The sequence below is a fragment of the Scyliorhinus torazame genome, chromosome 6 (assembly GCF_047496885.1).
Source record: "Scyliorhinus torazame isolate Kashiwa2021f chromosome 6, sScyTor2.1, whole genome shotgun sequence".
Taxonomy (NCBI): Eukaryota; Metazoa; Chordata; class Chondrichthyes; order Carcharhiniformes; family Scyliorhinidae; genus Scyliorhinus; species Scyliorhinus torazame.
Window position 1 is genome coordinate 158,061,966 of NC_092712.1, and position 25,050 is coordinate 158,087,015.

A 25,050-nucleotide genomic window follows, 5' to 3' on the forward strand; every position below is an offset into this window, starting at 1 on the left:
TCCCATTCAATGGAAACATAGCACTTTGAATTCTCCTCATTTTCCATAAGTTGATGCCATGTGAACAATTCATAGAGTTTTCTCTATCGCTTCTTAAAGAGTGACCAGCGGTGAAGTGGAAAGGATCCCTACACAACCCCACTAATCACTGTTCCCATCAGATTTATTTCCATTTATTGCCAAGAATATTTTTTATTATTGCAGACAGTTTTAATACAACAGTCTAATTTGATGGCAATTCTACAAGTCATAATCTTATTTGTAAATATGTTGAACCTGATCAGGCACCTTCAGAAAATGTAACTTGATTCTATTTACTGGACAATGCACTTCAGAAACTTGAATACCTCTTCAAAGAACAATTATTTATGAATCCATGATAACTATTGTTCAGTGTCTGTTTGCCCTGTTGATGAACATTAATAACAGTTTATGCCTTTAAGTACTTTCCACACTATTGATAGTAGGTCAGCTGCCACATAAATCTCAGGGTTCATAATCCTTCTGAACACTGGGCCGCACTGTAGCATAGTGGTTAGCACTGTTGCTTCATAGCGCCAGGGACTGGGGTTTGATTCCCAGCTTGGATCACTGTTGGGGAGTCTGCACGTTCTCCCCATGTCTACGTGGGTTTCCTCCGTTTCCTCCCACAAGTCCCGAAAAATGTGCTGTTAGGTAATTTGGACATTCTGAATTCTCCCTCTGTGGACCCAAATAGGCGCCGGAATGTGGCGATTCTGGGATTTTCACGGTAACTTTATTGCAGTGTTAATGTAAGCCTACTTGTGAAACTAAGAAAGATTATTATTATTAAGTGGAATAATATTCCTTACTCATCGAGAATTTCTCCCGTATTAATTCCTAAGAACAACTTTCCAAATAATCATTCATTTGCCAAGTTTTCGCTCTGCCTTAGAATCGACAGTTTTTTGAGATACATTATTTGTTTTGCTTTATAGCACACACCAAAGCGAGCTAAAATAAACCTAGATGTTCTACTTTTATTTCTCTCGCCACCTACCAGCTGAGCCTCCTCACTCTTCGTCGTAGTTTTAAAGTGTTGTCCAACCCTGTTGTTAATTCTGACCCTGGGCTTAACCATGTATCAAACCAACGACCGATGATTGCTGGTTGCAGGTCTGGCTGTATTGATTGTGTACGTCGAATATCCACCCGGCCCTAAAGCGTTAATGGGAAATAAATCACCTGCATTGGGGCAACGTGCAGCGCTTCGAATAATACTGTCGTACTGGACTGTTTTCCATAAACTAGGGATCCGTGACATGTGTCCTCTACATATCGGGTTTCTAGTTAGATTACAAATTGGATAAGCTATCAAGAATGCATGTAGTTGCAGTCCCAGGAGTCAAATCCATCTTTCTGCTTTCATGACTATGATATACTCCGCGGATATTAACAATTCCCTCCTTGTTAAAACATGACATAGCTCAGCAGGTTAATATTTACTGGACTGCGAGATGATTGAAACATCTGAGAGCGAGTCTCCATCGGTGAGAAGCAAAACTCTCCCCAAGAATCTGACAGTTGAAATTTGGTAGCACCCTCATCTTTCGATACCTGCTCTAGATTCTGGGACTTGACAAGATAGCAGTGACATGATTAACTCCAAACCGCTTGTGCAGAATACAACTTTGCTTCCAATGATCATTTTGGGATTTTTACTGTTAATCATTGCAAAGCGAATCTGTTCTCCAAATGAAATAGCAGCAAGGGCTTGAATGGCCATATTGGACTACTGGCCAAACTTAAGTTCCAAAGCCTTACAAACTAAACAACTAAACACGTGTTTGAAGGCAACGCCGAATTAAACTTTAAACCTGAAAAGTACCACATATTTACACACCTATAGTGATATGAAGATAATGAATTCTCAGAGGCGGTATTTTCACGACTTTCCTTCCAATTCAGCCAATTAAAAATTCTGAAGGACTTTTTAAAGCAAGTGTAGCCAATTGATTTTATAAAGTTGCGCCTCTCCCCAAACATTCAAAGTTTCAGCCCATTTTACAAAACAATACCCAGCATGGAGAGTGGGGTGGAGAGTAAAAGCTGCAATAAATCGAAAACCATATCATTCAAAATTAAAGAATTAGAAAAAAAGACTGATTGCAACGCGGATCTCTAAACTAGGAAATGATGAATGGTTTTTAATCTTGTAGAATTTGACGTGATGTAATTTCGTAGCTCAGTCTCTCTATGTTTCCGTGCAATGAACAGACCTTTTCCTTTATTTAATGGAGAAAAGTGCAAATTAATTCGGTGATTGACAGTAGAAGCCATGGTGATCTGGTTCAATTCATGGCCAGTGATTATTCCTCCTCACCATATATAACCAGAACTCGCTCCTGTTCCAAAGTAGCTTGTGCCTTTTCTTTTTAAATAGAAGCAAAATCTTGATATTTTCTGGTCATTTCTGGTGATTATTTTGTTGGTGATTTCAGCAAACGGTAGCTGAGACTGACTGTATTTTGGCTACTTCAAGTCTGTCTTTCCTTTTTTTCTGAGCCCGGAGGTTGAGTCCAATGCGGCTGAAGCCTGAATGTCTGCGATGCTCTGCGCCTGTGTGTAATCTGTGTGTTAATGCCACCAACAACCTGCCCCGAGTGTGAAGAGCAATCTGGAATCCCAGATCACCGAGCCTGCTCGTTCCTGAACGCCCAGGCGAGAGCTCGGCGGCTGTCATCTGCAGTCTCCACTCTGACATTATTTGAAGAGACTGACTGACTGAGGAGATGAAGATTTCTTCCCCACTTTGGCTGCCTCTCGAGGGACCTCGCTCTTCAACTCCCTCTCTGCCGGTGTAAGAGTATTATTTATTTGCGGGGAGAAGGTGGTGGGATTTTCCCTGTTATCTATCCTCGTGTTTCAATGGATTGGACAGGATGTGATGGGCGCTGTCGATGAAAGCAGAGGCTCAGTGCTGAGATCTTTCCCATATTAACACCCAGACCAACACTCTGTGGATGATCGGCGCCGCTCTGCATGATCCTCATACCCGTGCTGTGCAGGTTCCGTCCTTTGAACTGCTACCGGAATCCTACTAAAGGGGGTGAAGAAGGCAACACACATATTTATATATGTATTTTATATGCACATATAAATATACACACACACATATCCTATATATATTGAGAGAGGGGGCGCCAATCCCCGTTGAAATACGTTGTCCAGGACCCCTGTTAGAGGAAGGGGCGAAAGGAATGCACTGAACTCGGATCAGCTCAGTCCCTGGACCACATCGAAGCACCTGAGGAGGTTTGAAAGCGAGCCCATCTCGGGAGAGAGCGGTTGAGGTGGATAGACGGCGAGGGAGCGAGCGCCAGCTCCAATGCCAGCCTTCTGATCCCCGCTCTCCTTCAGTCGAGCCGTGTCTCTGTGTGTTTCCCTCCTCCAGGATGGCTCCAGCCCTCAGGACCTACCGATCTGGGCTGTTCGCTTGGCTCTTTTGGCGTTCCCTGGGCCGGCTGGGGACACTCGTGCTGCTGTGGGGCTGGGGATGGGATTCCACCTCGGCTTTGGGACTCAGGAATACCGCCACCCGGCTGGATGCGGACTCCAAGCTGCCCATCATGGGGCTGATGCCTATCAACAAGGCGGTAGAGAGCATCTCCGAGGGCATTTTACCCGCTGTCCAACTGGCCACAGAACACGTCCACAACAAATTCTTACCAAACACCAGCAAACTGGTCCTGGAGTGGTACGACTCCGAGGTATTTGACGGTTCTTTTATTTGTGAAGCTGTCGCTATCTGTTTTTCTCCAACCTGTTTACAGGCGAACACGTAGAGAGGATTCCAAATTATTTATCATGCGATGACTGTTTTTTTATGTATATAAATATATTCAGTACGTCCGCACAATAATATTTGCGTGGTGCCAAGTAATAATTTTGAATTGTGCCGTTTTGTACAATGCGCAGTGGATGAATGATTTAACCCTTCACAGGATTCAGCAGGCATTTGCTGTGCCTCTTAACCGTTCCGTTTATGTCTTGTGGCACCAGAGATTCAACGTTTCATATTTATTGACCCAGTTTCGCTTTGTGAAGTCTGCGCGGCCAAAAACACGGCTCAGCATCTGAACATGAAGTGTGTGTGCGTTGTGTGTGTTGTTGTGGTGGTGGGGGGGGGGGGGGGGGGGGTAGTTCCGAGTGCATGTTTGGTGTGTGTATTTGTTTTCCCCTGTGTTGAATAGGAACGAGCTCCTGAAGCCATCGCATTTATTGGTTAACAGCCGCTCGACAACTGCTCGCACTCTGTTCCCATCTGAGTGAATCAATGAAGGGGCAGAGCGAGGGAGCGAGCGGGAGATCTCCACATTGCTCCGAGCCCGCCACAAACAGTTAACATTGCAGACCTCTCTCTCTCTCCTCGCAGAGATGTGAGGTTTAGGTGACAACTTAACACGTTCCCTGTGAAAAACACTCAGAATCACCTTGAGACCTTGGTAAATTGTGCTTTTATTAATTCTTAAAGTCAGGAGATGCACATTGAGGCGTCATCTGCCCCATATTTCGCTTATTCTTCATTTCCCTTTCTAGATGACATATAAATATGTATATTTGTTTGTCACGGTGGAATTAGCGTGTTAGGGGCGGAGACAGGGACGGGGATAGGGACAGGACTGACTGAACATTACCTGAAGATGGCAGCAGTTTCACATCGAGCACTTTCCACATTTCCAAGGTAACACGTTTTGTGCAGCGTTTGTGCTTGTGGCGCGGGCACTGGCGCTTCACTGTCAGCGACCGAGTCAAAGACTAACACTTAACACCAGCCGGTCTGTACGTGCTGCCGCTCATCAAGTGGCAGAGAGAGTGATTTGAGATAAGTTTCATATCTCAGAAATTAAATACAGCCTTCGTTTCTAAATAGGGTGTGCGATACGATTGCATTTTCTTTTATTCTTGGGAGTATGATGTACATGCTCCCCATAAGGTGAAGACAATGGTGCGGGTATTTACAAATATTCCCGGATGGGCCTCTTCAATAACACTAATGGCGATTCTCAAACTAACTGAAAGGTATTTGGAGAAGGGAGAATTTTTAAAAATGTTCACAATCACAGGTGGTCAACAAATTCCCTGCACCAAGATGCAGTTCGCAAGGTCAGAAATGACAGATGAGGAAGGCCAGTGGGCCCATCTTACTTCCCGACCGTTCCTAGTGGTCCTTCCCCTCTTTGGGAGCATCCAATCATTTTTCCTCGTGAACTATTAAATCATTGTATAAATCATTACTTCCGCCATAACTTGAGTACTATGTGCAGTTCCGTTCTGATCACCTCATTACAGGAAGGATGTAATAATGTTAGGGAGGGTACACAGGAAATTTGCCGTTGTGAGGGATGGTTGGATAGGCTGGAGTTGTTTTCCTTGGAACAGAAGAGGCTGAGGGGAAATTTGATTGAGATGTACAAAATTGGGAAGGGCCTGGATAGAGTGGATGGGAAGGGTCTTAGAGGCTAGGGGGCATGAATTTAAAGTGATTGGCCGAAAGATTAAAGGGGAGATGAGGAAAAATGTTTTCATTCAGAGATGCGGGGTCTGGAAGCCACTGCCTGAAAGGATAGGAGAGGCAGAGATCTTCAGTTCAGTTAAAACATGTCTGGATTTGCACCTACAGGGCTACAGACCAAATAGTGGTAGGGTTAGGCTAGGTGGCTTGTTTCTCACCAGCACTAATATTCTATGTTGGCAATGACTAATTAATGACTAACAACATTACTGTTGGTCTTTTTATTTTAGTCCATTTACAGGATATGGCGTTGCTGGCTGGGCCAGCATTTATTGCCCATCCCAGAGGGCATTGAGTAAACCACATTGCTGGGGTCACATAGATTTCCTTCCCTAAAGGATATTAATGAACCAGTTGGGTTTTTACAGCAGTCAACAATTGTCATCACTGGACTTTTAATTCCAGATATCTTATCGATTTCAAATTTCACCATCTACTATGGTGGGATTTGAACCCAGGTCCACAGAGCATTACCCTGGGTCTCTAGATTAGCAGTCAAGTGACAATACCACTGTGCCACCAACTCCCTTGATCTATATGGTCGTAAGGGCGGTAGATTTGTTTTCTTTAAGGACATTAGTGAACCAAATGGAATTTTACAATAATCTAGTAGTTTCACGGTCACAATTATTGATCCTAGTTTCATTTAATTAACAAAGCTTATGATCACAATTGCCATTTTGGAATTTGTATTCAAACCTCTGGATTGCTAGTAGCGCTGCCGACTGTGATTAAATGCATTTCTGGAGGCTTCGTCACATGACTTGCCCTCATGCTCCAGCCATTAGTCGGCCAACACATCCATCCTTGTGACACACTGCCTTCCTGCGCCAACTGGAAAGCAAAAAGACTCATTACCCAAATGGATGATGCTTGACTGTCAGCCAAACATCCTTCTTTCTCCCATTTTTAATACTTTTGCATCTGGTAGAGAAAGCTCAAAGAAAATGATGAACCCCCCCCTCTCCCACCCATGATATTTTTCAAGTCCTGATGATTTTTCTCCAGGGTTGTACACAACAGTGTCCTAGAGATTGATCATCAATTCCTGGTGACTCTTAGGCCAATCCTGGAGGGTTGTCAGCCTTAATTGCTAATCCAATAATGTAAGTAAAGTAAAGTCGTCATAGTCCCAGGTGACCATAGGTTGAGTTCCTCTCTGAGGTGGAGAGCTGACTGGTGGTGATTTAACCTGAAGATCACCAGACCTTGGGCGAGTGGCAACGTTGGGAAGGTGGGGCCATCATGAATAACCTCAGCTGGTACAGGAATTGAAACCGTGCTGTTGGCCTCACTCTGCATCATGAACCAGCTGTCCAGCCAACTGAGTTGACTAAATTGCCCTTTTCTCTTTTAGTATTCATATATTTTCTCAAGTAATTGTGCGCTCCACAGCTGCAAAATTAAGTCTTAATATTTATTCTGATCGAGTGATTCTTTAGTTTCAAAAGATTTTTAAAATTTCAGGCACATGGTGACTTTTAAAACTTTATTTTACATAATCACTAGGCTACTGTATCGCCAAATGGTTCCCTCAATTTCATTTTTCCAAGATTTTACCTTCATTCTTCTATCTGAATGTGTATTCCACTATTAACAATTCTGGATTTGAAAACATAATTTCCCCAAATCAGCCTCAAAATGAACTTTTACAAGTTTGAAATCGTCCGTCCTCTGGTTCTGCAATTTAATCTAAAATACTATCCTGGGTGAACTTATGTTATACTCGTAACTAACAGTTTTATATAATTCTAAAGGAAGCTGCCTCTTTCTTAGGCTGTAAAGGTCAGGTTTCTCTCATTTTACAGTAAGCTGAATTCTGGTACTGGGACCAGCCTAGTAATTCTTCACTGCACTGCCGTCAGAGCTTGAATATCTTGCTTATTTCTTGATAACCAGGCCTGGATGCAGTATGAAGGAAAGGTTTGACAAGAGTACAATAAAGATTGATCAATACTTCTTGACCTATATGCTATTGTCTTGGTGTTGTAATTTGCATCTTATTAGCCTTGGTGTTTGGCATTCTGCATTAATTGAACATGTTTTGTATGTAGCCTGTAAAGCCTCTTTCGTCTCCATTCTTAGATCTTTCAGCACATTCATGAAGTACATATATTGCCTATTTTTCTTTCCTTTGGCTGGCATTTTATACTTTTCTACATTGTATTTCATCTGTCATCGCTTGCCCACTTTTATATTTTGCCCAATTGGCAATTATGCAGTGTCTCCTTCCATTCCATTGCCCTGCTTAGTTTGCTATCAGCTCCAAATCTGACTATTTTGCATTCAGAGTTGGCAAAATATACAATTGGGCTCACCACAATGTGGTACTGCCAAATAAACTGCAGTACAATGACTGGGTCTGACATTTTTCTTTTCATTTAATGCCAGTGAAAATAATGTTTACTTTCAAAATTAATGGATCACTAAGGAAATCTCTTTCTAAGTACATAATTTTTATTTAGTAGCAAAGAATGAAACTGCTAACCATACGCCTGCAATAACAACCTTTTGAAGCTTTTCAAACAGCTAAGGAATCACTTGCTCAGTATAAGGTTAAGGCTTAGTTCTTCAGCTGTGGAGTGCACAACGGCTTGATAACACTAAAAGAGGAAAAGGCAATTTAGTATATGGTCTTGCCAGTGCTACTAAGAGTAGCAATGAGGTGACACAAGGACATTTTTGTTAGGGAAGGACAGTCCACCTAGCGTGCAAAGAATTTACAAAATATGACAATGGATCATAGAGAGTTGACAAGGTCTCCACTACTGAGAAGGTGGCATAAAAGGTCTAAAAGAAGGTGCATAATATAAAGAATACTACACAGACAAGGCAGCAATACAACTCCAAAGTAACAGCACAAAACATATTTGTGCATGAGGGGAAGCAATGCGCACGAGTATGTGAAGTAAAGCACCATTGACACAGAGAAATGTCAGGAATGATGTAGCAAATAAATATTTAGAAACCGAATCACAGAAATTATATTACACATGTCCTGATTGGAGAAAGAGCTAATTCAAGAAGTATTTAGTATATACCAAGTCACTATGTTTCACTCCTCACTTTTCGTATGTGTTAAGATCAAACTGACATATAACAGAGGAACATAATATGCAGCAATTGACTGAACGGCAGCCACTAAGGTAGAAATTCCAATGTTGAACTTCTGGTTGATTTGTTTGGTACAAAAATTTTAGATGGCATTGAATCTAAATAATCAGAACTGGTGCAGAATTCATGATCAATACTAAACTAATATTGTCTGTAATTTTCAGGATTTATTACATTAATGCGGTCAAAGACACTGTACATAAATACAAAACAGTTAAATGAATGACAAGGCAGTACCAAAATAAATAGTTTCTTATGTATTTGGACATATTGGTTACTTTTGACATAGATGAAGGACAACCCAGTGTGCCACATGCCATATCTGAAAAACATTTTACATTTGTGCATCATCTTCCATTAATTCCTTTAACACACAAATACACTCACTATTACAGAAGTATACCATGCTTTTGCTGAAGAAGCATAGGTTGAGGAAAGGAGGGCTGTTGAGTGGCATATGAGGACAAATTACCCTACCAAGTTAACATCAATGCAAAACGTGAAGGATGCGCTTGGAAATGGATAAAGGCATAATTTGCCTCCTGCACACAGCACAAGTTTGGAACAGTGTAATATCAGTGTGAACTTGAAACCACATGATACAAAAGTGACAATGTACCCTTAATAGCACAGTATATGCATGTTCTTCTCTTTCCATGTAAACTTGGCATGTACACTTCACATAGTGAATTTACTGGCCAACCTCATGTGTGACATTTGAATGAGATTTCAGTTAGGACATTAATATTGCAAAATGTGTCTTCCAACATCTGTATTTTTGGGTGAGAATACTGTTCAGGTTCCAAGATGTCATTGGGGCATGTACACAGCTCTGAGGTGAGCTATGATGGATGGCATTTTGGTGAGGGAAATAGCATCCGTTGGAAGTATGTGAAGTAAAGTAAATAGATTGTAGCATCAATCAGCATGCAAGACAGATTTGCCATTTTGAACTCAGCACTCCAATAAATGCTCTCTCTTAACCTGAACACAATAATAGTCATTATTGGTGTCACAAGTAGGCTTAAATTAACACTGCATTGAAGTTACTGTGAACACTGCCACACTAGGGCACCTGTTCGGGTACACTGAGGGAGAATTCGGAATGTCCAATTCACCTAACAGCATGTCTTTAGTGACTTGTGGGAAGAAACCGGAGCACCCGGAGAAAACCCACGCAGACACGGGGAGAACATGCAGACTCCGCACAGACAGTGGCCCAAGTGGGAATCGAACCTGGCACCCTGGTGCTGTAAAGCGACAGTGCTAATCACTGTGCTACCGTGCCACCCAAGTTCAGCAGCAGGAAGGAACCACTGCCAGTACTTTTTAAAAGAGGTCAAGTACTTTCAGATTAGTTGCTGATTGATTTCAACTTGTTGTTGCGACTAATGTAGAATGTTTGGTGGTTTCCAGAGTTCCTTAAAGTTGTTAAATTCTACAAGAAATAGTGTGGCATGAGCTGAAGAAATTTGTTCTGCCTTCAAGAAACTGCACAAATGACTTGTTCGTAGATATGGATTGGAATAGTTTGCGTCCCCTCCAATTGCTTCATGACAGGAAGAATGAAAGGGGGGATGCAGAGCAGCAAGAAGGAGGGGACACACTCTCAGTAGGAGGCCATATCCACACATTCTGTTCAGGGGAATTCTCTTCTCTAAATGGTCAGTGAGGAACAGTGTGCCAGATGTCTCTGCTTCTGTAAAGATATCCTCACTGAAACCTGTCATCAAGTGGATGGAAATAGCATTGCGAGTGGCTTTGAAGATGACTATGGGCATGAACCTTTATGCATCAGACTGCTTCCAGACTGGAACAGGAGATAGAAATATAGAAAGGCATTTGGCCCAGGAGGAGGTTATTCGACCCATCATGCCCATTCAGCTGAGAAAGACTTATGCAGCCCAATCCCACCTTCCAGTTCTTGATCTGTAACACTATAGTTTATGGTATCTCAAGTACATAGCCATGTATTTTTTTAACAAATGATGAGGGTTTCTGCATCTATCGCTTTCAGGCAGTGAGTTCCAGACTCCCAGCTTCCCCATACTCCGGGTAAAAAAGTTATTCATCAACTCCCCTCTAGTTTATCTACCAATAATTTTAAATCTATGCTATTGACCTCTCTGTTCATAGAAATTGGTCCTTCCTATCACTCTAGGTCCCACAAAGTTGTGTCCACCTCAATTAAATTTCTCCTCAGATATTTGTAACACCTCTCAGTTTGCTGTCCAATGTTGCATTAGGGAGGAGTTGCTAATTTGTTTGCAGTTGAAGATAGGTAGTGGCAGAGAAGGTTGCTCTCAAAGCTCTGCTAAAAGCAGTTGGTTTAGAAGGCTAGAGAGGGAACACCTCTTTCATCCTTTCTAGAAAAAAGCCATACTATGGCTCTCTAACAGAGATCTGAAGAGCAGCTAGTTAAAGAAACTGGGGAAATGAAGAGAAGTTTCCAAGGAGTCTGTGATTCAAGGTACTAGAACAGAGAATGTTTCAATCAATTCACAGAGTTGAAAAGACATTGGATCATGAGAGGCCAGAAAGATATCTGAAATGAGTTTCAGGCTTGTGAGATTTTATTACAGCTGTGGAATGTGAGTTAAAATAACTATAGACATCAGTGGCTGGATCTCGGAGTTTGTGCAAAAGCAATTAAGGCAAAGGAAACCCAAAAGGGTGTGGTGTAAAATCCTGGACAGGATTCACTATTAAAAGTAGAGCAGAAACTTTGTTTGAAAGTGTCTGTTGTAAAACCAGAACTGGGTTTCAGAATGCAAATACCTAAGGGAAAGCATAATTTAAAAGAGGATTTGAAAGTGTGACTTTTGAAAGGGGAATTTGAAATCACTCATGTAGAAGCTGGAGTTCAGTGAGACCAGGTGGCTCTGGTATAAGAGTCATTGTGGGGATTTTGAGGAGAAATCCACAGACATTCACTTGGGTTCAGAGAGGAGTGCGTCTTACCACATTCATCTTGTTTGCTTGAAAGGGACTTTGTGTGTTAATGGGACCATTGTAGCTCAAGATATACTTCATAATCCATGTTAATCTTAACATTTGTGTATTTGTTAAGATAAGGGGGGAGTAAAGGAGTATTGTATAATTATTCTATATTCCGTGTTTAATTTTTTTTCCTGTTTAGAACTAATTAGTATTCCTGTTACACAACCCTAATTCCTCTGCCTTTTTATTAAAAAAAGTAAAAGTTAGTCTTTTGAGCCAGGGTTCCATTTTGGGATCGTCCCACCCAGCTATAAACTGGGATTGTAACAGTAGCTTCATAACGAATGTTCCTCAGCCCTGGAACTATTCTCATGAACTTTTTCTGCATTCTGTTCAATGCCTTTGGCTTCTGGAATGGTGTTTCCTGCAGGAAGCTCACCGAGTACTTCCCTTCTTAAGGAATGAGTTTCTAAAATCTATGACGTGTCTCTCTGCTGCTGTTCATACTATCACTAGGTGTAGTTGTCTTTATGGCACAAGCATAGTACTATTCATCGGCAACAGCCTATTGAGCCGAGGAAGCAGATTAGAAGCCAAACCAGGAATGGTTTTATCGCTAGATGCCATTACTGTGTGTGCGCTGCTTGATAATATTACAATACAGCCAATAGGGATTCCACTCCCTCACAGTCCAGTTGGTATGTGACCATAGGCAGTGAATAATGCAGATCACTGAACCATATTCTGGCAGCAGTCATGATGCTTTCAGGGTCTGGGGCACGCCAGTATGCCATCTGCAATTGAGCTACAACAACAAACCAGAAGGTGGCTACTGGGTGACAAGAGCTACTTTTAATGCCATTGCCAGTGCACAACCCATGCCTGACAGAATGCATACAGTGAAACCCATACTACCATGAAAAATGTGACAGAACAGACAATTGACGTACTGAAACAATGCTTTTCCTGCTTGATTGTTCTGGAAGGGTCCTGCAATACTTGCCAGGAGAGGATGTCAAGATTCATGGTAGTCTGCAGCAGGCTTAATAACTGTGCGAGCATGAAGGCAAAGCCTTCACCACCAGCCAGACAGTGAGTACCAGTGGGAATGAGAGGAGGCAAGAATCACATTCCCTTTCTGACTGGGTTGCCTGTGAATGACTCATCTGACAGTGATAACTGAACACAACCCTAACTCTCCAGCAGTCCCACACCTTACATGGTTTCTGTTACTGACCATCACAGTGTCTGCTTGGCCACAATGCAAAACTAAAGGTCAACATAAACATTCCAAACCAAATTTATAAATCAAACCATACCATGTTGTATACCAATGTGAATTCATCTTTATTATTGCATTCCTCCTTTAGTGCCTGTCTTGTGGTATCTTTGTCAGTCCAAGTACTCCCAGGCAGTGCTATCACAGTGGCTGCAGCATAGTTGGAGGAGGTTGGTTAACTCATTTGTCTGGATGGCTGTTTCATGATGCAAAGTGATGCCAAAAGCGTAGCTTCAATTCCTGTACCGGCTGAGGTTATTCATGAAGGCACTACCTTCTCAACCTTGCCCCTTGCCTGAGGTGTGGTGACTCTTAGATTAAATCACCATTAGTCAGCTCTCAAGGTGGAGAGAAACCTATGTTCCTCTGGGACAATAGGGTGAAAGGTTTCTGACTTTCAGGGAGGGAATCTGCAAATGACCTTTAAGGATGACATTGAATAGCTCTGGCCCTAGAAGACCCGGTTATGGATTGTATCACCCCAGCATGGGCAGCAACAGCCTGGGCTGGCAGGCTGGCATGCAACAGTAACAACCCTGATTGAGTGGTAGGGTGGGAGGTTAACTACTGTAATCCTGAGAGATGCCAGTAGCTTCATGCTCCTCAAAGCTAGTGCTAGTGCTTAGGGTGGTGCTCCACTAATCCAAGTAACCTATTGGAGGAAATATTGCTGGACTGCTGTGATAGCCTTCAAGCTCCTTTGAACACTAGTATCTATACCATGATGGCAGCAGGCTGACCACAGAGGATGACTTTGAGCAACTTTGGCTCCAGAGAGCCATCTTCAGACCTCACAACTGGGCCTGTGAATTCACCATCTTCTGTAACCACCCCATCGAATTCTCACCCACGTTCTCTACTGCAGAGGTCTGTGTAACCGCACACTCTGGTGATCTGGAAGCTGCACTACCCATGCCAGGGGAAACATCCTATCTACAGCCACCCTGCTGCACTCCAGGAATTTTGTAAGATTCAATGAGATCATTTCTCGTTCTGAACAAGTTATGGAAAGCGAGTTATGGAGTTGTGTCTTCATTATCATTGTTGTATTGCTTTTGGGCCTGTTGCTCTTCCACCACAGCCTGGTCAGGGGACAGTTCATAGCTATTTGAAAGCATGCAGCCACAGAGTGGAAAGAACCAAGAGGTGCATGCTTAGGCCATCTATATCTTGTCTTTCTTTCCTTTGTTCTGTAGTCGAATGTGCGCATCGCTGGCAAGGCCACTGTTTGTTGCCCAGCCCTAATTGCCCTTGAAATGAGTGGCTTGCAAGGAAATTCAGAGGGCAGTTAAGTGTCAACGACATTACTGTGGGTTTGGAGTCACATGTGGGCCAGACCTGGTAAGGATGGCAGATTTCCTTCCCTGAAGGACATTGGTGAATTAGGTGGGTTTTTATGACAATCGATGATAGTTGCCATGGTCATAATTACTGAGACCAGCTTTCTATTCCAGATTTACGAACTGAATTTAAATTCTACCAACTACCACAGTGAGATTTGAACCCATGTCCCTACAGCATTAGACAGGGTCTCTGGATTACTAGTCCACTGACATTACCACTATAGATTCTCAGAGGCCTGCCTGGTTCCCCTATGGATAAATTGTATCTTCCCTCCTCTCCAGATCCTGCACTAAAGTCTCCAGTGCAGTGTCAGAGAAACCTGGAATGCACTCTCTCCCTTATTGGACCATAATTGATTGTTCTTCCTGATCAGATATTCTACCATATCTTTAAGAGGTGCAGCCTGGCTTTATGAGATTCCAGAAACTTGACCCTCAACTTCCATTATCCCCCTCCCACTGTTGAGGCATTCATTCACAACACTGCGTTTAGCACTGACTGCATACATAAATCATGCAAATTAACAAGCAGCACAAAATTGGCACACGGTCGGCATCGGAAGCAACAGATGCAGGTTAACTGTGCATTTTGATCCTATGCCAGTTCTTGGGGCCATTGAATTTTTCCCTTCCAGTATTTGAGTGGTAGTAGCTTTTTCTTGAATTTATCCATTTTCAACCTCAGGTGATCGGACTCAGCTTGCTTGACCTTTTGAAGGAACATGCTTTCTGAGGCAAAGATTGTCACATCAGGGGGTGTAGGACATCTGCAGGTTCCGGGAAAAGAGTTGTTCCTGCCACTACAGCTTTCAAATATTTTTCCTTTGGATCAAGGGCACTACCAAAGCTATGTCCAGGGTTTTGCAGTTACGTGCAAGTGCCATCCACTGTACACACTTTACAATCTGTGCATCCACAGATCACCCAGGAGCACACATAAACCTGAAAGGATTCTATTCCATCAACATTAAGCTTGTGTGCAACCACAAGAAAGGGTTCACAGAGGTATGTGTCTGATTCCTAGGAACCTCACACTAATGCTTCCATCCTGCAGCAGTCCAAACATCCTGGCCATTTTTTCGACCTAGGAGCAGACTTGAGGAGTGACTGCTGAGGGAGAAAGGATACCCTTTTCTTGGTTGATGACACTAGTGAGGATCTCACCAACAAAGCCAAAGAATTGTTCAACAATAGCCAAATGATGTGTCGGATGATTGACATGATCAAGCTGTAGTTCAGATGCCTGATAGACTTGGAGTTATCTTTCAGTACAGGCCAGTGAGGATCCTTAGAATGATTGTACTGCACTATGTTGCTCAGCAATGAGGATTGAAGCTGCCAGAGGAATATAGTGCTGAACACAGAGTCTGTCGCCTATTTTTATTTGTATGGCTAGGGAAGCAGTTTTACTTCGATGTTGAGGTTCACAATCCATTCAATGGCTTCAGCTGACGTAGTGTGAAGGGTTCCGATGCCACCAAGGATAGATCTTTCAGGGCAGAAATTCAGTGTGCAGGTGGTGGCCTGACTTGGATGGCCGCAGTCACATTTGAGCTTATCCTCATGCCTGTAGATGAACTCACTGAAAAGGAGGAATTGGCAGCAGAGGATGAAGGTGGCATCTGCATCACAGTACCAGTCACTCACATTGCTGCCTGGGAAAGCTGGGGATTCTGTGACAGCTGTTCAGTAAGTTACCACCACTGGGCCCATGCAACAATTGCATGCAATGGCCAGTTTGTCCAAACCCAGTGACAGAAATCAGTCCTGTAAATACTGACCCACCCATTATACATGTCCCAGTGATCCCTGTCAATTCATGTCTTCACTCCCATCCACCAGCTTCCATCCACCAGAAACTCTGAGTTGTCACAAGGCAACCAAAAATGGGCAACAATAGAAAGTAGTGCAAGCATTTGCGGCTCCCCTAAATAAACGTATAATTTTCTCATACAGCCATCCACATATCCTTGTAGAATTAGTAAGCCTTCACTACTATATAATGAAACATTGTGGTATTAGCAGGAGATAATGTAGATTGCTGTTAAGATGTCATTGGCAGACAATCTCTAAGTGTTGGAAGTTAAGCCTGCAGAAAAGCAGTTGGTAAAGATTAGAACTGGAGCCAATCTCTACACACTTTGATATTTATTTACAGATCCATTACAAGCACACCTACTAACCTAACCACCATATTTTCAGTCTGTGCCTATTTATAGGTTTGAGGTGAATCACCAGTTAATGCTCACCCCTGCATAAGATTAATACACAATTAACATTGGAGCCTGAAGTGCCTTGCCAAAGACTATTCCACCCATCGCGTTGCAGGGGCAGACTCATCTATCAGAATTGTGAAGATAAGGGTGGTGGGGTGAGAAGTTGGAGTGCTTTGTCTCAAGTTCCCAGTTCCAAGTGCTGTTTTGTCATCATCCCTCTCATGGGTGAGCCGCACTTCATTCCTACTAGGCTGGAGAGGAATATGGTGTAGATCAGTGTGACAGTGTAAAACCAAGGTTATGGTATCTAGCATCCTGGACATGCTGGCATCCAGAGGCTGCATGGCCGTGGATTCATTGCAGTATTTGATGGTGAATGGAGTTAGCCAATCTATCCATGGAAGTAGACATCCTCACAATGCCCTGCAACATTATTCCACTCATGCTAGACTCCATTCTCTGTAATTGTGGACAGTGTGTGTGGAAGGTCTGTCAGTACATTGTAGATTTTCTGCTGTCCCTCAACTATGACCCTTTTTATTCATTTCCCCAGGTGTGTGTCCAGTTAACCAGAGCTTTGAGAGGACTGAGTCTTCCAATATGGACTCTACAGCAGTCCCATAGGTTACTAAATGCCCTAAGCTCAGGAGTTTCTTCCATACACCTTCCCATCCTTCTCTCTGCCTTTAATGCAATCCTTAAACATGTCTGTTTTGACCAACTGTTTGGTCATTACCCATACATGTGACTGAATGTCAAATATTGCTTTCTAACACTCAAATACCAATTTACATGTATATTGTGGTCAAAGATTCAGGCAGAGATAAAATACCAGTACGAGTGTTGCAAGTTAGCATTATGAAGATGATCATCATAATAATAATCTTTATTGCCACAAGTAGGCTTATATTAACGCTGCAGTGAAGTTACTGTGAAAAGCCCCTAGTCGCCACATTCCGCCACTTGTTCGGCTACACTGAGGGAGAATTCAGAATGTCCAAATTACCTAACAGCACGTCTTTCGGGGCTTGTGGGAGGAAACCGGAGCACCCAGAGCAAACCCACGCAGACACAGGAAGAACATGCAGACTCCGCACGACAGTGACCCAAGCCGGGAATCGAACCTGGGACCCTGGTGCTGTGAATCAATAGTGCTAACCACTGTGCTACCATGCCAAGTTCAAGTCGATATGACTGAGTGCTGCATGATATGCTGATTACTGATATTTAATTTACTAGGTGACTTGGAGTTTCCACCCTTGTCAGGGATGGTGAAGCACTACTGGCTCCCACGCTTCCACCTCTGACACTGTCAACTAGGTCATCTGTGGAGGACAACCTCTCACTCCCTCCCCCTTGTGTTTGGTGCTTCCTATGTGACAGGAGAGGTAAAAGTCCTCTGAGTGACTGTAATGGTGTGTTCATCTGATGGATGCAGTATATTTATTTAGTGGGACAATGTGGAGAGGCATCAAATTCCATAAAGATCAGGTGGAGATGTGAGGAAAGGGGGCGAGATGCACAACAGAGGTTTTGGTGAATATGCACCTGTACTAATTTTCCCTGACCTGGTTTGGTTATTAATACACTGTATTCGGCAGTGTGGTACAGTGCTACTGACCTCCTGATCCATCTCTAGCCATGCTTTCTTCATTGCAGCAGCAGTTTTCTTCCTCCTGTTGCCAGGAACAGTACCTCTCTCCCATTCGTGAATGCACCTAGTAATTCATCAAGAGCTGCATTTTTGAATCATAGTGTAGTCCATGAGAATGTTAAATCCACTACAACACTGTTTCCTAAGTTTTCTGCAATTCCTGACTTCTTTCCAAATTCCATGGATTGACCCTTTAAACACTCCAGTTGTGATTAAGTACACAACAGCAGCTATGGTGCAAATCGAGCATCACATTTATGAAGATGTGGCTCATTGAAATTGCACAGTACAAAGTCTTACAACACCAGGTTAAAGTCCAACAGGTTTGTTTTGATGTCACTAGCTTTCGGAGCGCTGCTCCTTCCTCAGGTGAATGCAGAGGTATGTTCCAGAAACACATATGTAGACAAATTCAAAGATGCCAAACAATGCTTGGAATGCGACCATTAGCAGGTGATTAAATCTTTACAGATCCAGAGATGGGGTAACCCCAGGTTAAAGAGGTGTGAATTACCTCTTTAACCTGGTGTTGTAAAACTTCGTACTGTGCTCACCCCAGTCCAACGCTGGCATCTCCACATCATTGAAATTGCATCAGTTGACAAATTGAACCTTCCTCCAAATTGGGCACCAGGTACTGGGGCGAATGATTTTCCCGAATCCTGCAAGCTGGATAATTGTACCAAATGAGCACCATGTCAGATGTTAAGGTATATGCCAAGGGTCAGACCAAACTATGGTAGCAGGTTTCTCCATCGGCAGCTTCCTCCTCTTCGTTGGCAGCACACCCATGCCCGTGGTATCCCTGATGGCGTGGATTGGCCACTGTCGGAACGGAGGATTCCGCTGCTGGTGGGGGCATGCCACACCAGAAAACGGGGCTGACGGGAAGGAAATTCTGCCCTGTTTGTTTACTTATCTAAAAATAGATTTAATACAATGATTTTTTAAAATAAATTTAGATTATCCAATTAATTTTTTCCAATGAAGGGGCAATTTAGCATGGCCAATCCACCTACCCTGCACATCTGTGGGTTGTGGAGACAAAACCCACACAAACATGGGGAGAATGTGCAAACTCCACACGGACAGTAACCCAGAGCCGGGATCGAACCAGGGACCTCAGCGCCATAAGGCAGCAGTGCTAATCACTGTGCCACAATTTAATACAATGATGATTAATGTAAAACTTGCAAATCAATTGCACTTTGATATTGACATACTACCTTGTAGAATAAGGACATTTTATTTGAACATTAAAAAAATGAATGTTTAAAAATACATCAGAAAATGCCACCACTGGGCTTACTTGATGCTCGTTGATATATTTCTGATTCATTGAACTGTGATGTAGAATGCTTTACATTATGGGAACTGACAAAAATTGTAAGATCATACCAATTTGCATTTCCCAAATTAACTACATTTAAAATGGTGCAATTGAAAGAAACCTTTATTGTACTTAAAGCACAATGTTGCTGCAGTATTTGTGTGAACAGTCATTTAAACTACTTGAATTAGAGAAAGTGCTACTGCTCCTTTTAAATAAAAATTATTCTTAAAATTGTAAATTGTATTCAGCACAATGACATATCAGAATATTAATAGTATAACAGTTATATTAAGATTCATTAAGACGGATTTATAATTTTGTATTATCCGGGAGGGTGTTTTATAATTGTCACAATTTTCATCTGTACATTGAATCTAATTGGTATGCTTCATTAATAGGTTTGCAAATTATGTACAATTTCACAAATACAGAGATTACAGGGCGAGAGGAGACTTTTTCCATTCTTAACCAAAATTATCAATACACAATTAATGATAGTGATTACTATTTTGTTGCAGATAATGAGCAGTGGAAATCCACAATGCTTGATAAGGGTGGAGTGGAGGGGCAGTTTTAAGATCAATTAACACGATTGGCTTGTTATTCACAGTACCTTGATCAATTTATAACTACCAAAAGGTAAATCCCATTTAAGTTAGTTAAATGAAAATATAGTCCATTCTCATAGAATCATAGAATTTACAGTGCAGAAGGAGGCCATTCAGCCCATCGAGTCTGCACCGGCCCTTGGAAAGAGCGCCCCACTCACGCCCACGCCTCCACCCTATCTCTGTAACCCAGTAACCCCATTTAACCTTTTTGGATACTAAGGGCAATTTAGCCTGGCCAATCCATCTAACCTGCACATCTTTGGACTGTGGGAGGAAACCGGAGCGCCTGGAGGAAACCCACGCAAACACGGGAACAACGTACAGACTCCGCACAGACAGTGACCCAAGCCTGGAAATGAACCTGGGACCCTGGAGCTGTGAAGCAACTGTGCTAACCACCGTGCTACCGTGCTAGCCTGTGGCGACCAAGAGGGTTATTTTAATTGCAAAACCAGTGGGTTTTTGTTGGGTGGGTAAGTAAAATTCCAAGTTCGATTCCAGTGTACAACATACAATTCTAATGAGGATAGTTGACCAATCTACTCGGGAGGTTGGTCGGTTGATAAAATCTCTTCAAAAGGCTGCAAACTTTCATTTTTATAGTGCTATTTTTAAAAAAAAATTCAACCACGTTCAAACCCAGCAGGTAAATGGAGATGGGTAGGACTGGATCCATAAGGCTGCTTAATTTACAGCACTGCTTGTGGGCCAAGAGAAGCAAGGGTATTTCCAACAGGCTCAACAAGCTTGCCTGCATCCATCTCCAACAACTTGCCATTCCCAATGATACCGTCCTCCTTCCTCTCTACTCTACTCCTTGGCTGAGGCCTTGTGTTGCAGGCTTTCGTCCCTGGCAGTTTATTAATCAGGCTGGTTATTGGGTATAATCCTGTTTTTTTAAAAAGGTGCCATTTGCCCTGCTTAACTTCCAGGTTTTGTGTACATAACTTTTCCCCATCTCATTGTAACCTTTCCCTCCTCACCACAAATATCAGAGCCTATGGGCTTATGTATCTTTAAGACCCAGGTTTAAATATAGTGGGCTGGATTCCCCGATTCTGTGGATATGTCCCCATGCCGGCATGGGAACGGTGGTGTTTTACGCCAGACAAAATGGCGCAAAACGGCCACCCATTCTGCATTTTTCTGGGGGCTAGCAGTGAGGCAGCGTAGAGCACCCGGCTCTAGCTGCCGATATGCCCCGGAGAATTGCTGGGTCCGTAGCCGTGCATGCGCACAGCGGCGACCTCTAGCGGTCGCGCCGTGTTACATGGCGGAGGCTGCTCATGGTCCCGGCCCGCTAAATAGTGCCCCCCCTTTGGCCGGCTTGCATACCCCGAACCACCTCCCACAGTGCCCCCAGCCCCTAATAAAGTTCTCCCTGCCCGCGGATTGGCCCTGCCTCAACAGTGGCAAAGCTGGACTGAGTCCGCAGCTGCCATGTAGAGTTCCCGAACGATGAGACCATGAGAGACCCAAGCTGTCGGGAACACGGCCCGTCGGGGGCAAAGTATCGGGGCGGGGGAGGGGGGCCTCAGGCAATGTTCTGAGGCTGTTGATACGTTGGGCAGCATACTCCTAGAGTACGCCGCTTTGGAGGGGCGGAGCATCGCAAAAGCGGCACTGCTCCCGATTTGGTTGGGAACTCGGATTCTCCGGCCCGTCACCGAATACGATTTTGGCCTCGGCAACTGGAGAATCCAGCCCCGGGTGTATTGACAGGATGCCAGCTAAATGGGTCAATCCATTCCTAGTACAAATCCACAATAGAAAGGTTGCCACAATTTAATGCTGCTTTACATTAAGTTAATTCTCTGGTTCAAAACTACAAAGAAACATTTATTCATTTTGTATGTTCCCTCAAACTGACATGGTTGTCATGTGTTGAGGCATGTTGAGGGGTAGGGTGCTGTGGAAAATGGGCTGCTCTACTGGGATAAGGGAGTAAAACATTTGGGGATTCTCCACAAGAACAGGTAATCAAAGATACTGGAGCAAATTGACATTAATTGGATGAAAGAAAATGTAGAGGTTGAATCACTTGTTCTTGTGAATCTTCCAGCAATCATTTCAAGGGTGCATTTGGAGGACAATTAGGGTGAAATGAGCTACCTATGCCTTTATCCACAAAATAGTCTACTGCATGGAGTTATTCAAGAGCGGGAAAAAGATAGCTTTAAATGCAAACGGGCATTGATAAATGACATCTCAATGTGCTAAAGAGCGAAGGAAGATCTATGCCTTTGAACTGCCTTCAGAAGTAAAATCAAACATTCTGTTCTGTTTTTGGTGAGTATAATAACATAAACGCGAAATCGACATTGACAGAAAAGATTCGAAAGTGCTAGTTCACAATTCACATGTGAATACCAGTGAAGCTCCAAATTAGGACACAAATAATAGAAAACTAGGACACCAATCAGTTCTTCAGTGTCCTTCCTGTCCTTGATAAGTTGAACATTGTATCCAAGGCCACCCACTAATTTATGAATTTCATGAAAGAAAATGAGAAAACTGTTGAACGATTCCACCTACCCCAAAAAGATCAAAATGCCAGAATGACTTGTAATTAAAAAGCATTCAGATTTATCTAGTCACCATCAGGAATATCGAGCAATTCCCAAATTACATCAGGTTCCAAAATTCTCATTTATTGTAATTTGCAATACACAATGAAGTCATTCAGCCCACTATCTCTGTACTAGTTTCCATCCCCCTGCCCTTTGTCCTTTCCTTTTTTTGCAATTATTCATGCATTTTCCTTTGACGACCTTTCATCAAGAAATGTGGTAGCATAGTGGTATTGTCAATGGATTGGTAAACCAGAGACCCAGAGTAATGTTCTGGGGACCCAGGTTCAAATCCCACCCCTGCAGATGGTGAAATATGCATTCAATAAAAAAATCTTGAAAGAAAAAGTTGAATGATGACCATGAAACCATTGTCGTAAAAAAACATTTGGTTCACTAATGTCCTTTGGCGAAGGAAATCTGCCATACTTACCTGGTCTGGCTTACATGTGATTCCAGAGCCACAACAATGTGGTTGACTCTCAAGGGCAATTAGGGATGGGCCTGCGATGCCCATATCCCATGAACGATATACTTTTTAAAATCTGCTTCCAGCTCTGTTTCTGTTAGTGTATTAAATGTGCAGAAAAACGCTCTTAACATTTTCCATTCTTTTGGTGAGGAGCATAAATTTATAACCATCAGTTACTGACTCATCAGCCAGTGAAAATAGCATATCTCCATTTTAAAGTTGTCATAATTTTCAACATCTCGATCAGATCTTCTCTCAACCTGCCCTTTCAATGTTAAGAGATGCAGTTTTTCTCCTCTTTGTAAATCATTTCTTCACTCTGTCTCCATGGCATTGACATTCTTCCTAAGATCAGATGCTCAGAACTAGAAAATATTCTGACTGCAGTCTCGCTATTTTCTACACCTTTAACATACATTAATTATTTTTATCCAATTGGCCAGATTTAACAGAAATGAAACGGAATCCCGCGTTGGGCGTGTTTAGCCGGGTGTTTCCCGGCGCTGGAAGTGTGGTGTACGACCTGCTATTAAATGGGACTCAGCTTCATTTCTGGACCTCGGTGAGGAATGTAGTCCCATTTCCAGCAATGATGAGCTCAGCTCGTGGCGTCCCAATCTCTGGACCCTCTACCATGGCTTCCAGACCCCTCAACGCACCAACTCACCAATTAAGGGGTCATTCGGCACCTCGCACCCCACCTCATAAGGGCAGGGCACCCCCAAGGTCTGATCCTCGGCAAGGGCAAGATGCGTTGGGAACCCTGGCACTGCTGTCATAGTCTGTATGTGTTTAATGGCTTCCTTCTGGTGTTGTAGTGACACTTTTACTCTTGGACACATGAATTTTTGGTGGCCAGCACCTAGACCACACTCCCACCTGAAATATCTGAGCTGAGAAGACCCAATGCTATCTTGTTCTGGGTATACTTCTGACAGATGACTACTGTTTATTTGGCTGCTTATTTTCTGTTATGAACTGAATGTGTTTTGGATAGTTGGCTTTTGAAACTGGTGCTTTACTTTTTGCACAAAGAGTATCAGCCTGCACAGTCTAATAACAATTTGTCATTCGAAGTTACGCAGTCTTATTGGTGTAAGTGTTTTTCTGCAATCGTTATGCCCTGTGTGTCATAGATTGCTCCATGCTGGTTGTGTACGTACCTTACAGTTAAGTGTTGCCCACATGGTAACACTCGTGGAGCTGCAGAGAATAGAGATGGACTGTTAACTGTGCCTATTATTAGCCTTGGAAAACCTGCATCAGAGCGAGATGGGTTCAAATCTCCCCCAAACAGTCACTTATGTGTAGCTAGGTGTTTGTCACTAGTAGAACTGTTGGCAAATATATTGCTCTATTTGTACTACCTGTGAAGGACATCCCCCGAATGCCCACTGATCTCACGCATTGTGGTGGTCATGCAATTAGAAAAATCTGGTCCCGCCGCTATTAACGTGATTTCCCATTGATTCCACCCCATGCCGCCAGGAAACCTAAGGCGGGAGTGCTCCTTTGGCAAGGCCAGTAGAACCCACTGCTGTGAAGAGCCAGAAGATCACGCCCATCATAAAATATCCAAAATACCTCATAGCACTGTTAACAATATTTGACTCCAACCTACAAAGATGTTGAGACAGGTGACAAAATGCTTGGTCAAAATGTTAGGTGCTAAGGGAAAGTTTTGAAAGAGGAAAGAAGGGCAGAGAGGCACATTGGTTAAGGAATTGCAGAACTTGGGGCCGACAGCTGAAGACAATGGAGGAAAAATTAAAATTGGGGATGCACCAGAGGCCAGAATTGAAGGAGCATTGATCAGAGGGTGGTAGGGCTGCAGGAAGAGCAATACATGGAAAGGTTTACAACAAGGTTAAGGAATTTTAAAACCAAGGCATTGCTGAAATTGAAACAAGCACAAGGCTGATAGCTCAACAGGACAAGGTGAATTAGGATGAGCAGCAGAATTTGGATGAAGTCAAGCTACG

The 25,050-nt window shown here is 43.0% G+C and overlaps 1 protein-coding gene across 1 annotated transcript in view; it reads left to right on the forward strand.

Annotated features, from left to right (window-relative positions):
* The first annotated feature begins 2,393 nt into the window (after positions 1-2,393).
* gabbr2 (gamma-aminobutyric acid (GABA) B receptor, 2) overlaps positions 2,394-25,050 on the forward strand; it is a 1,455,116-nt gene continuing 1,432,459 nt past the window's right edge. Inside the window, exon 1 of the mRNA XM_072509007.1 lies at positions 2,394-3,731. Coding sequence (XP_072365108.1) covers positions 3,417-3,731 — 315 coding nt within the window. The 5' untranslated portion in view covers positions 2,394-3,416. The remainder of the gene's footprint in view (positions 3,732-25,050) is intronic.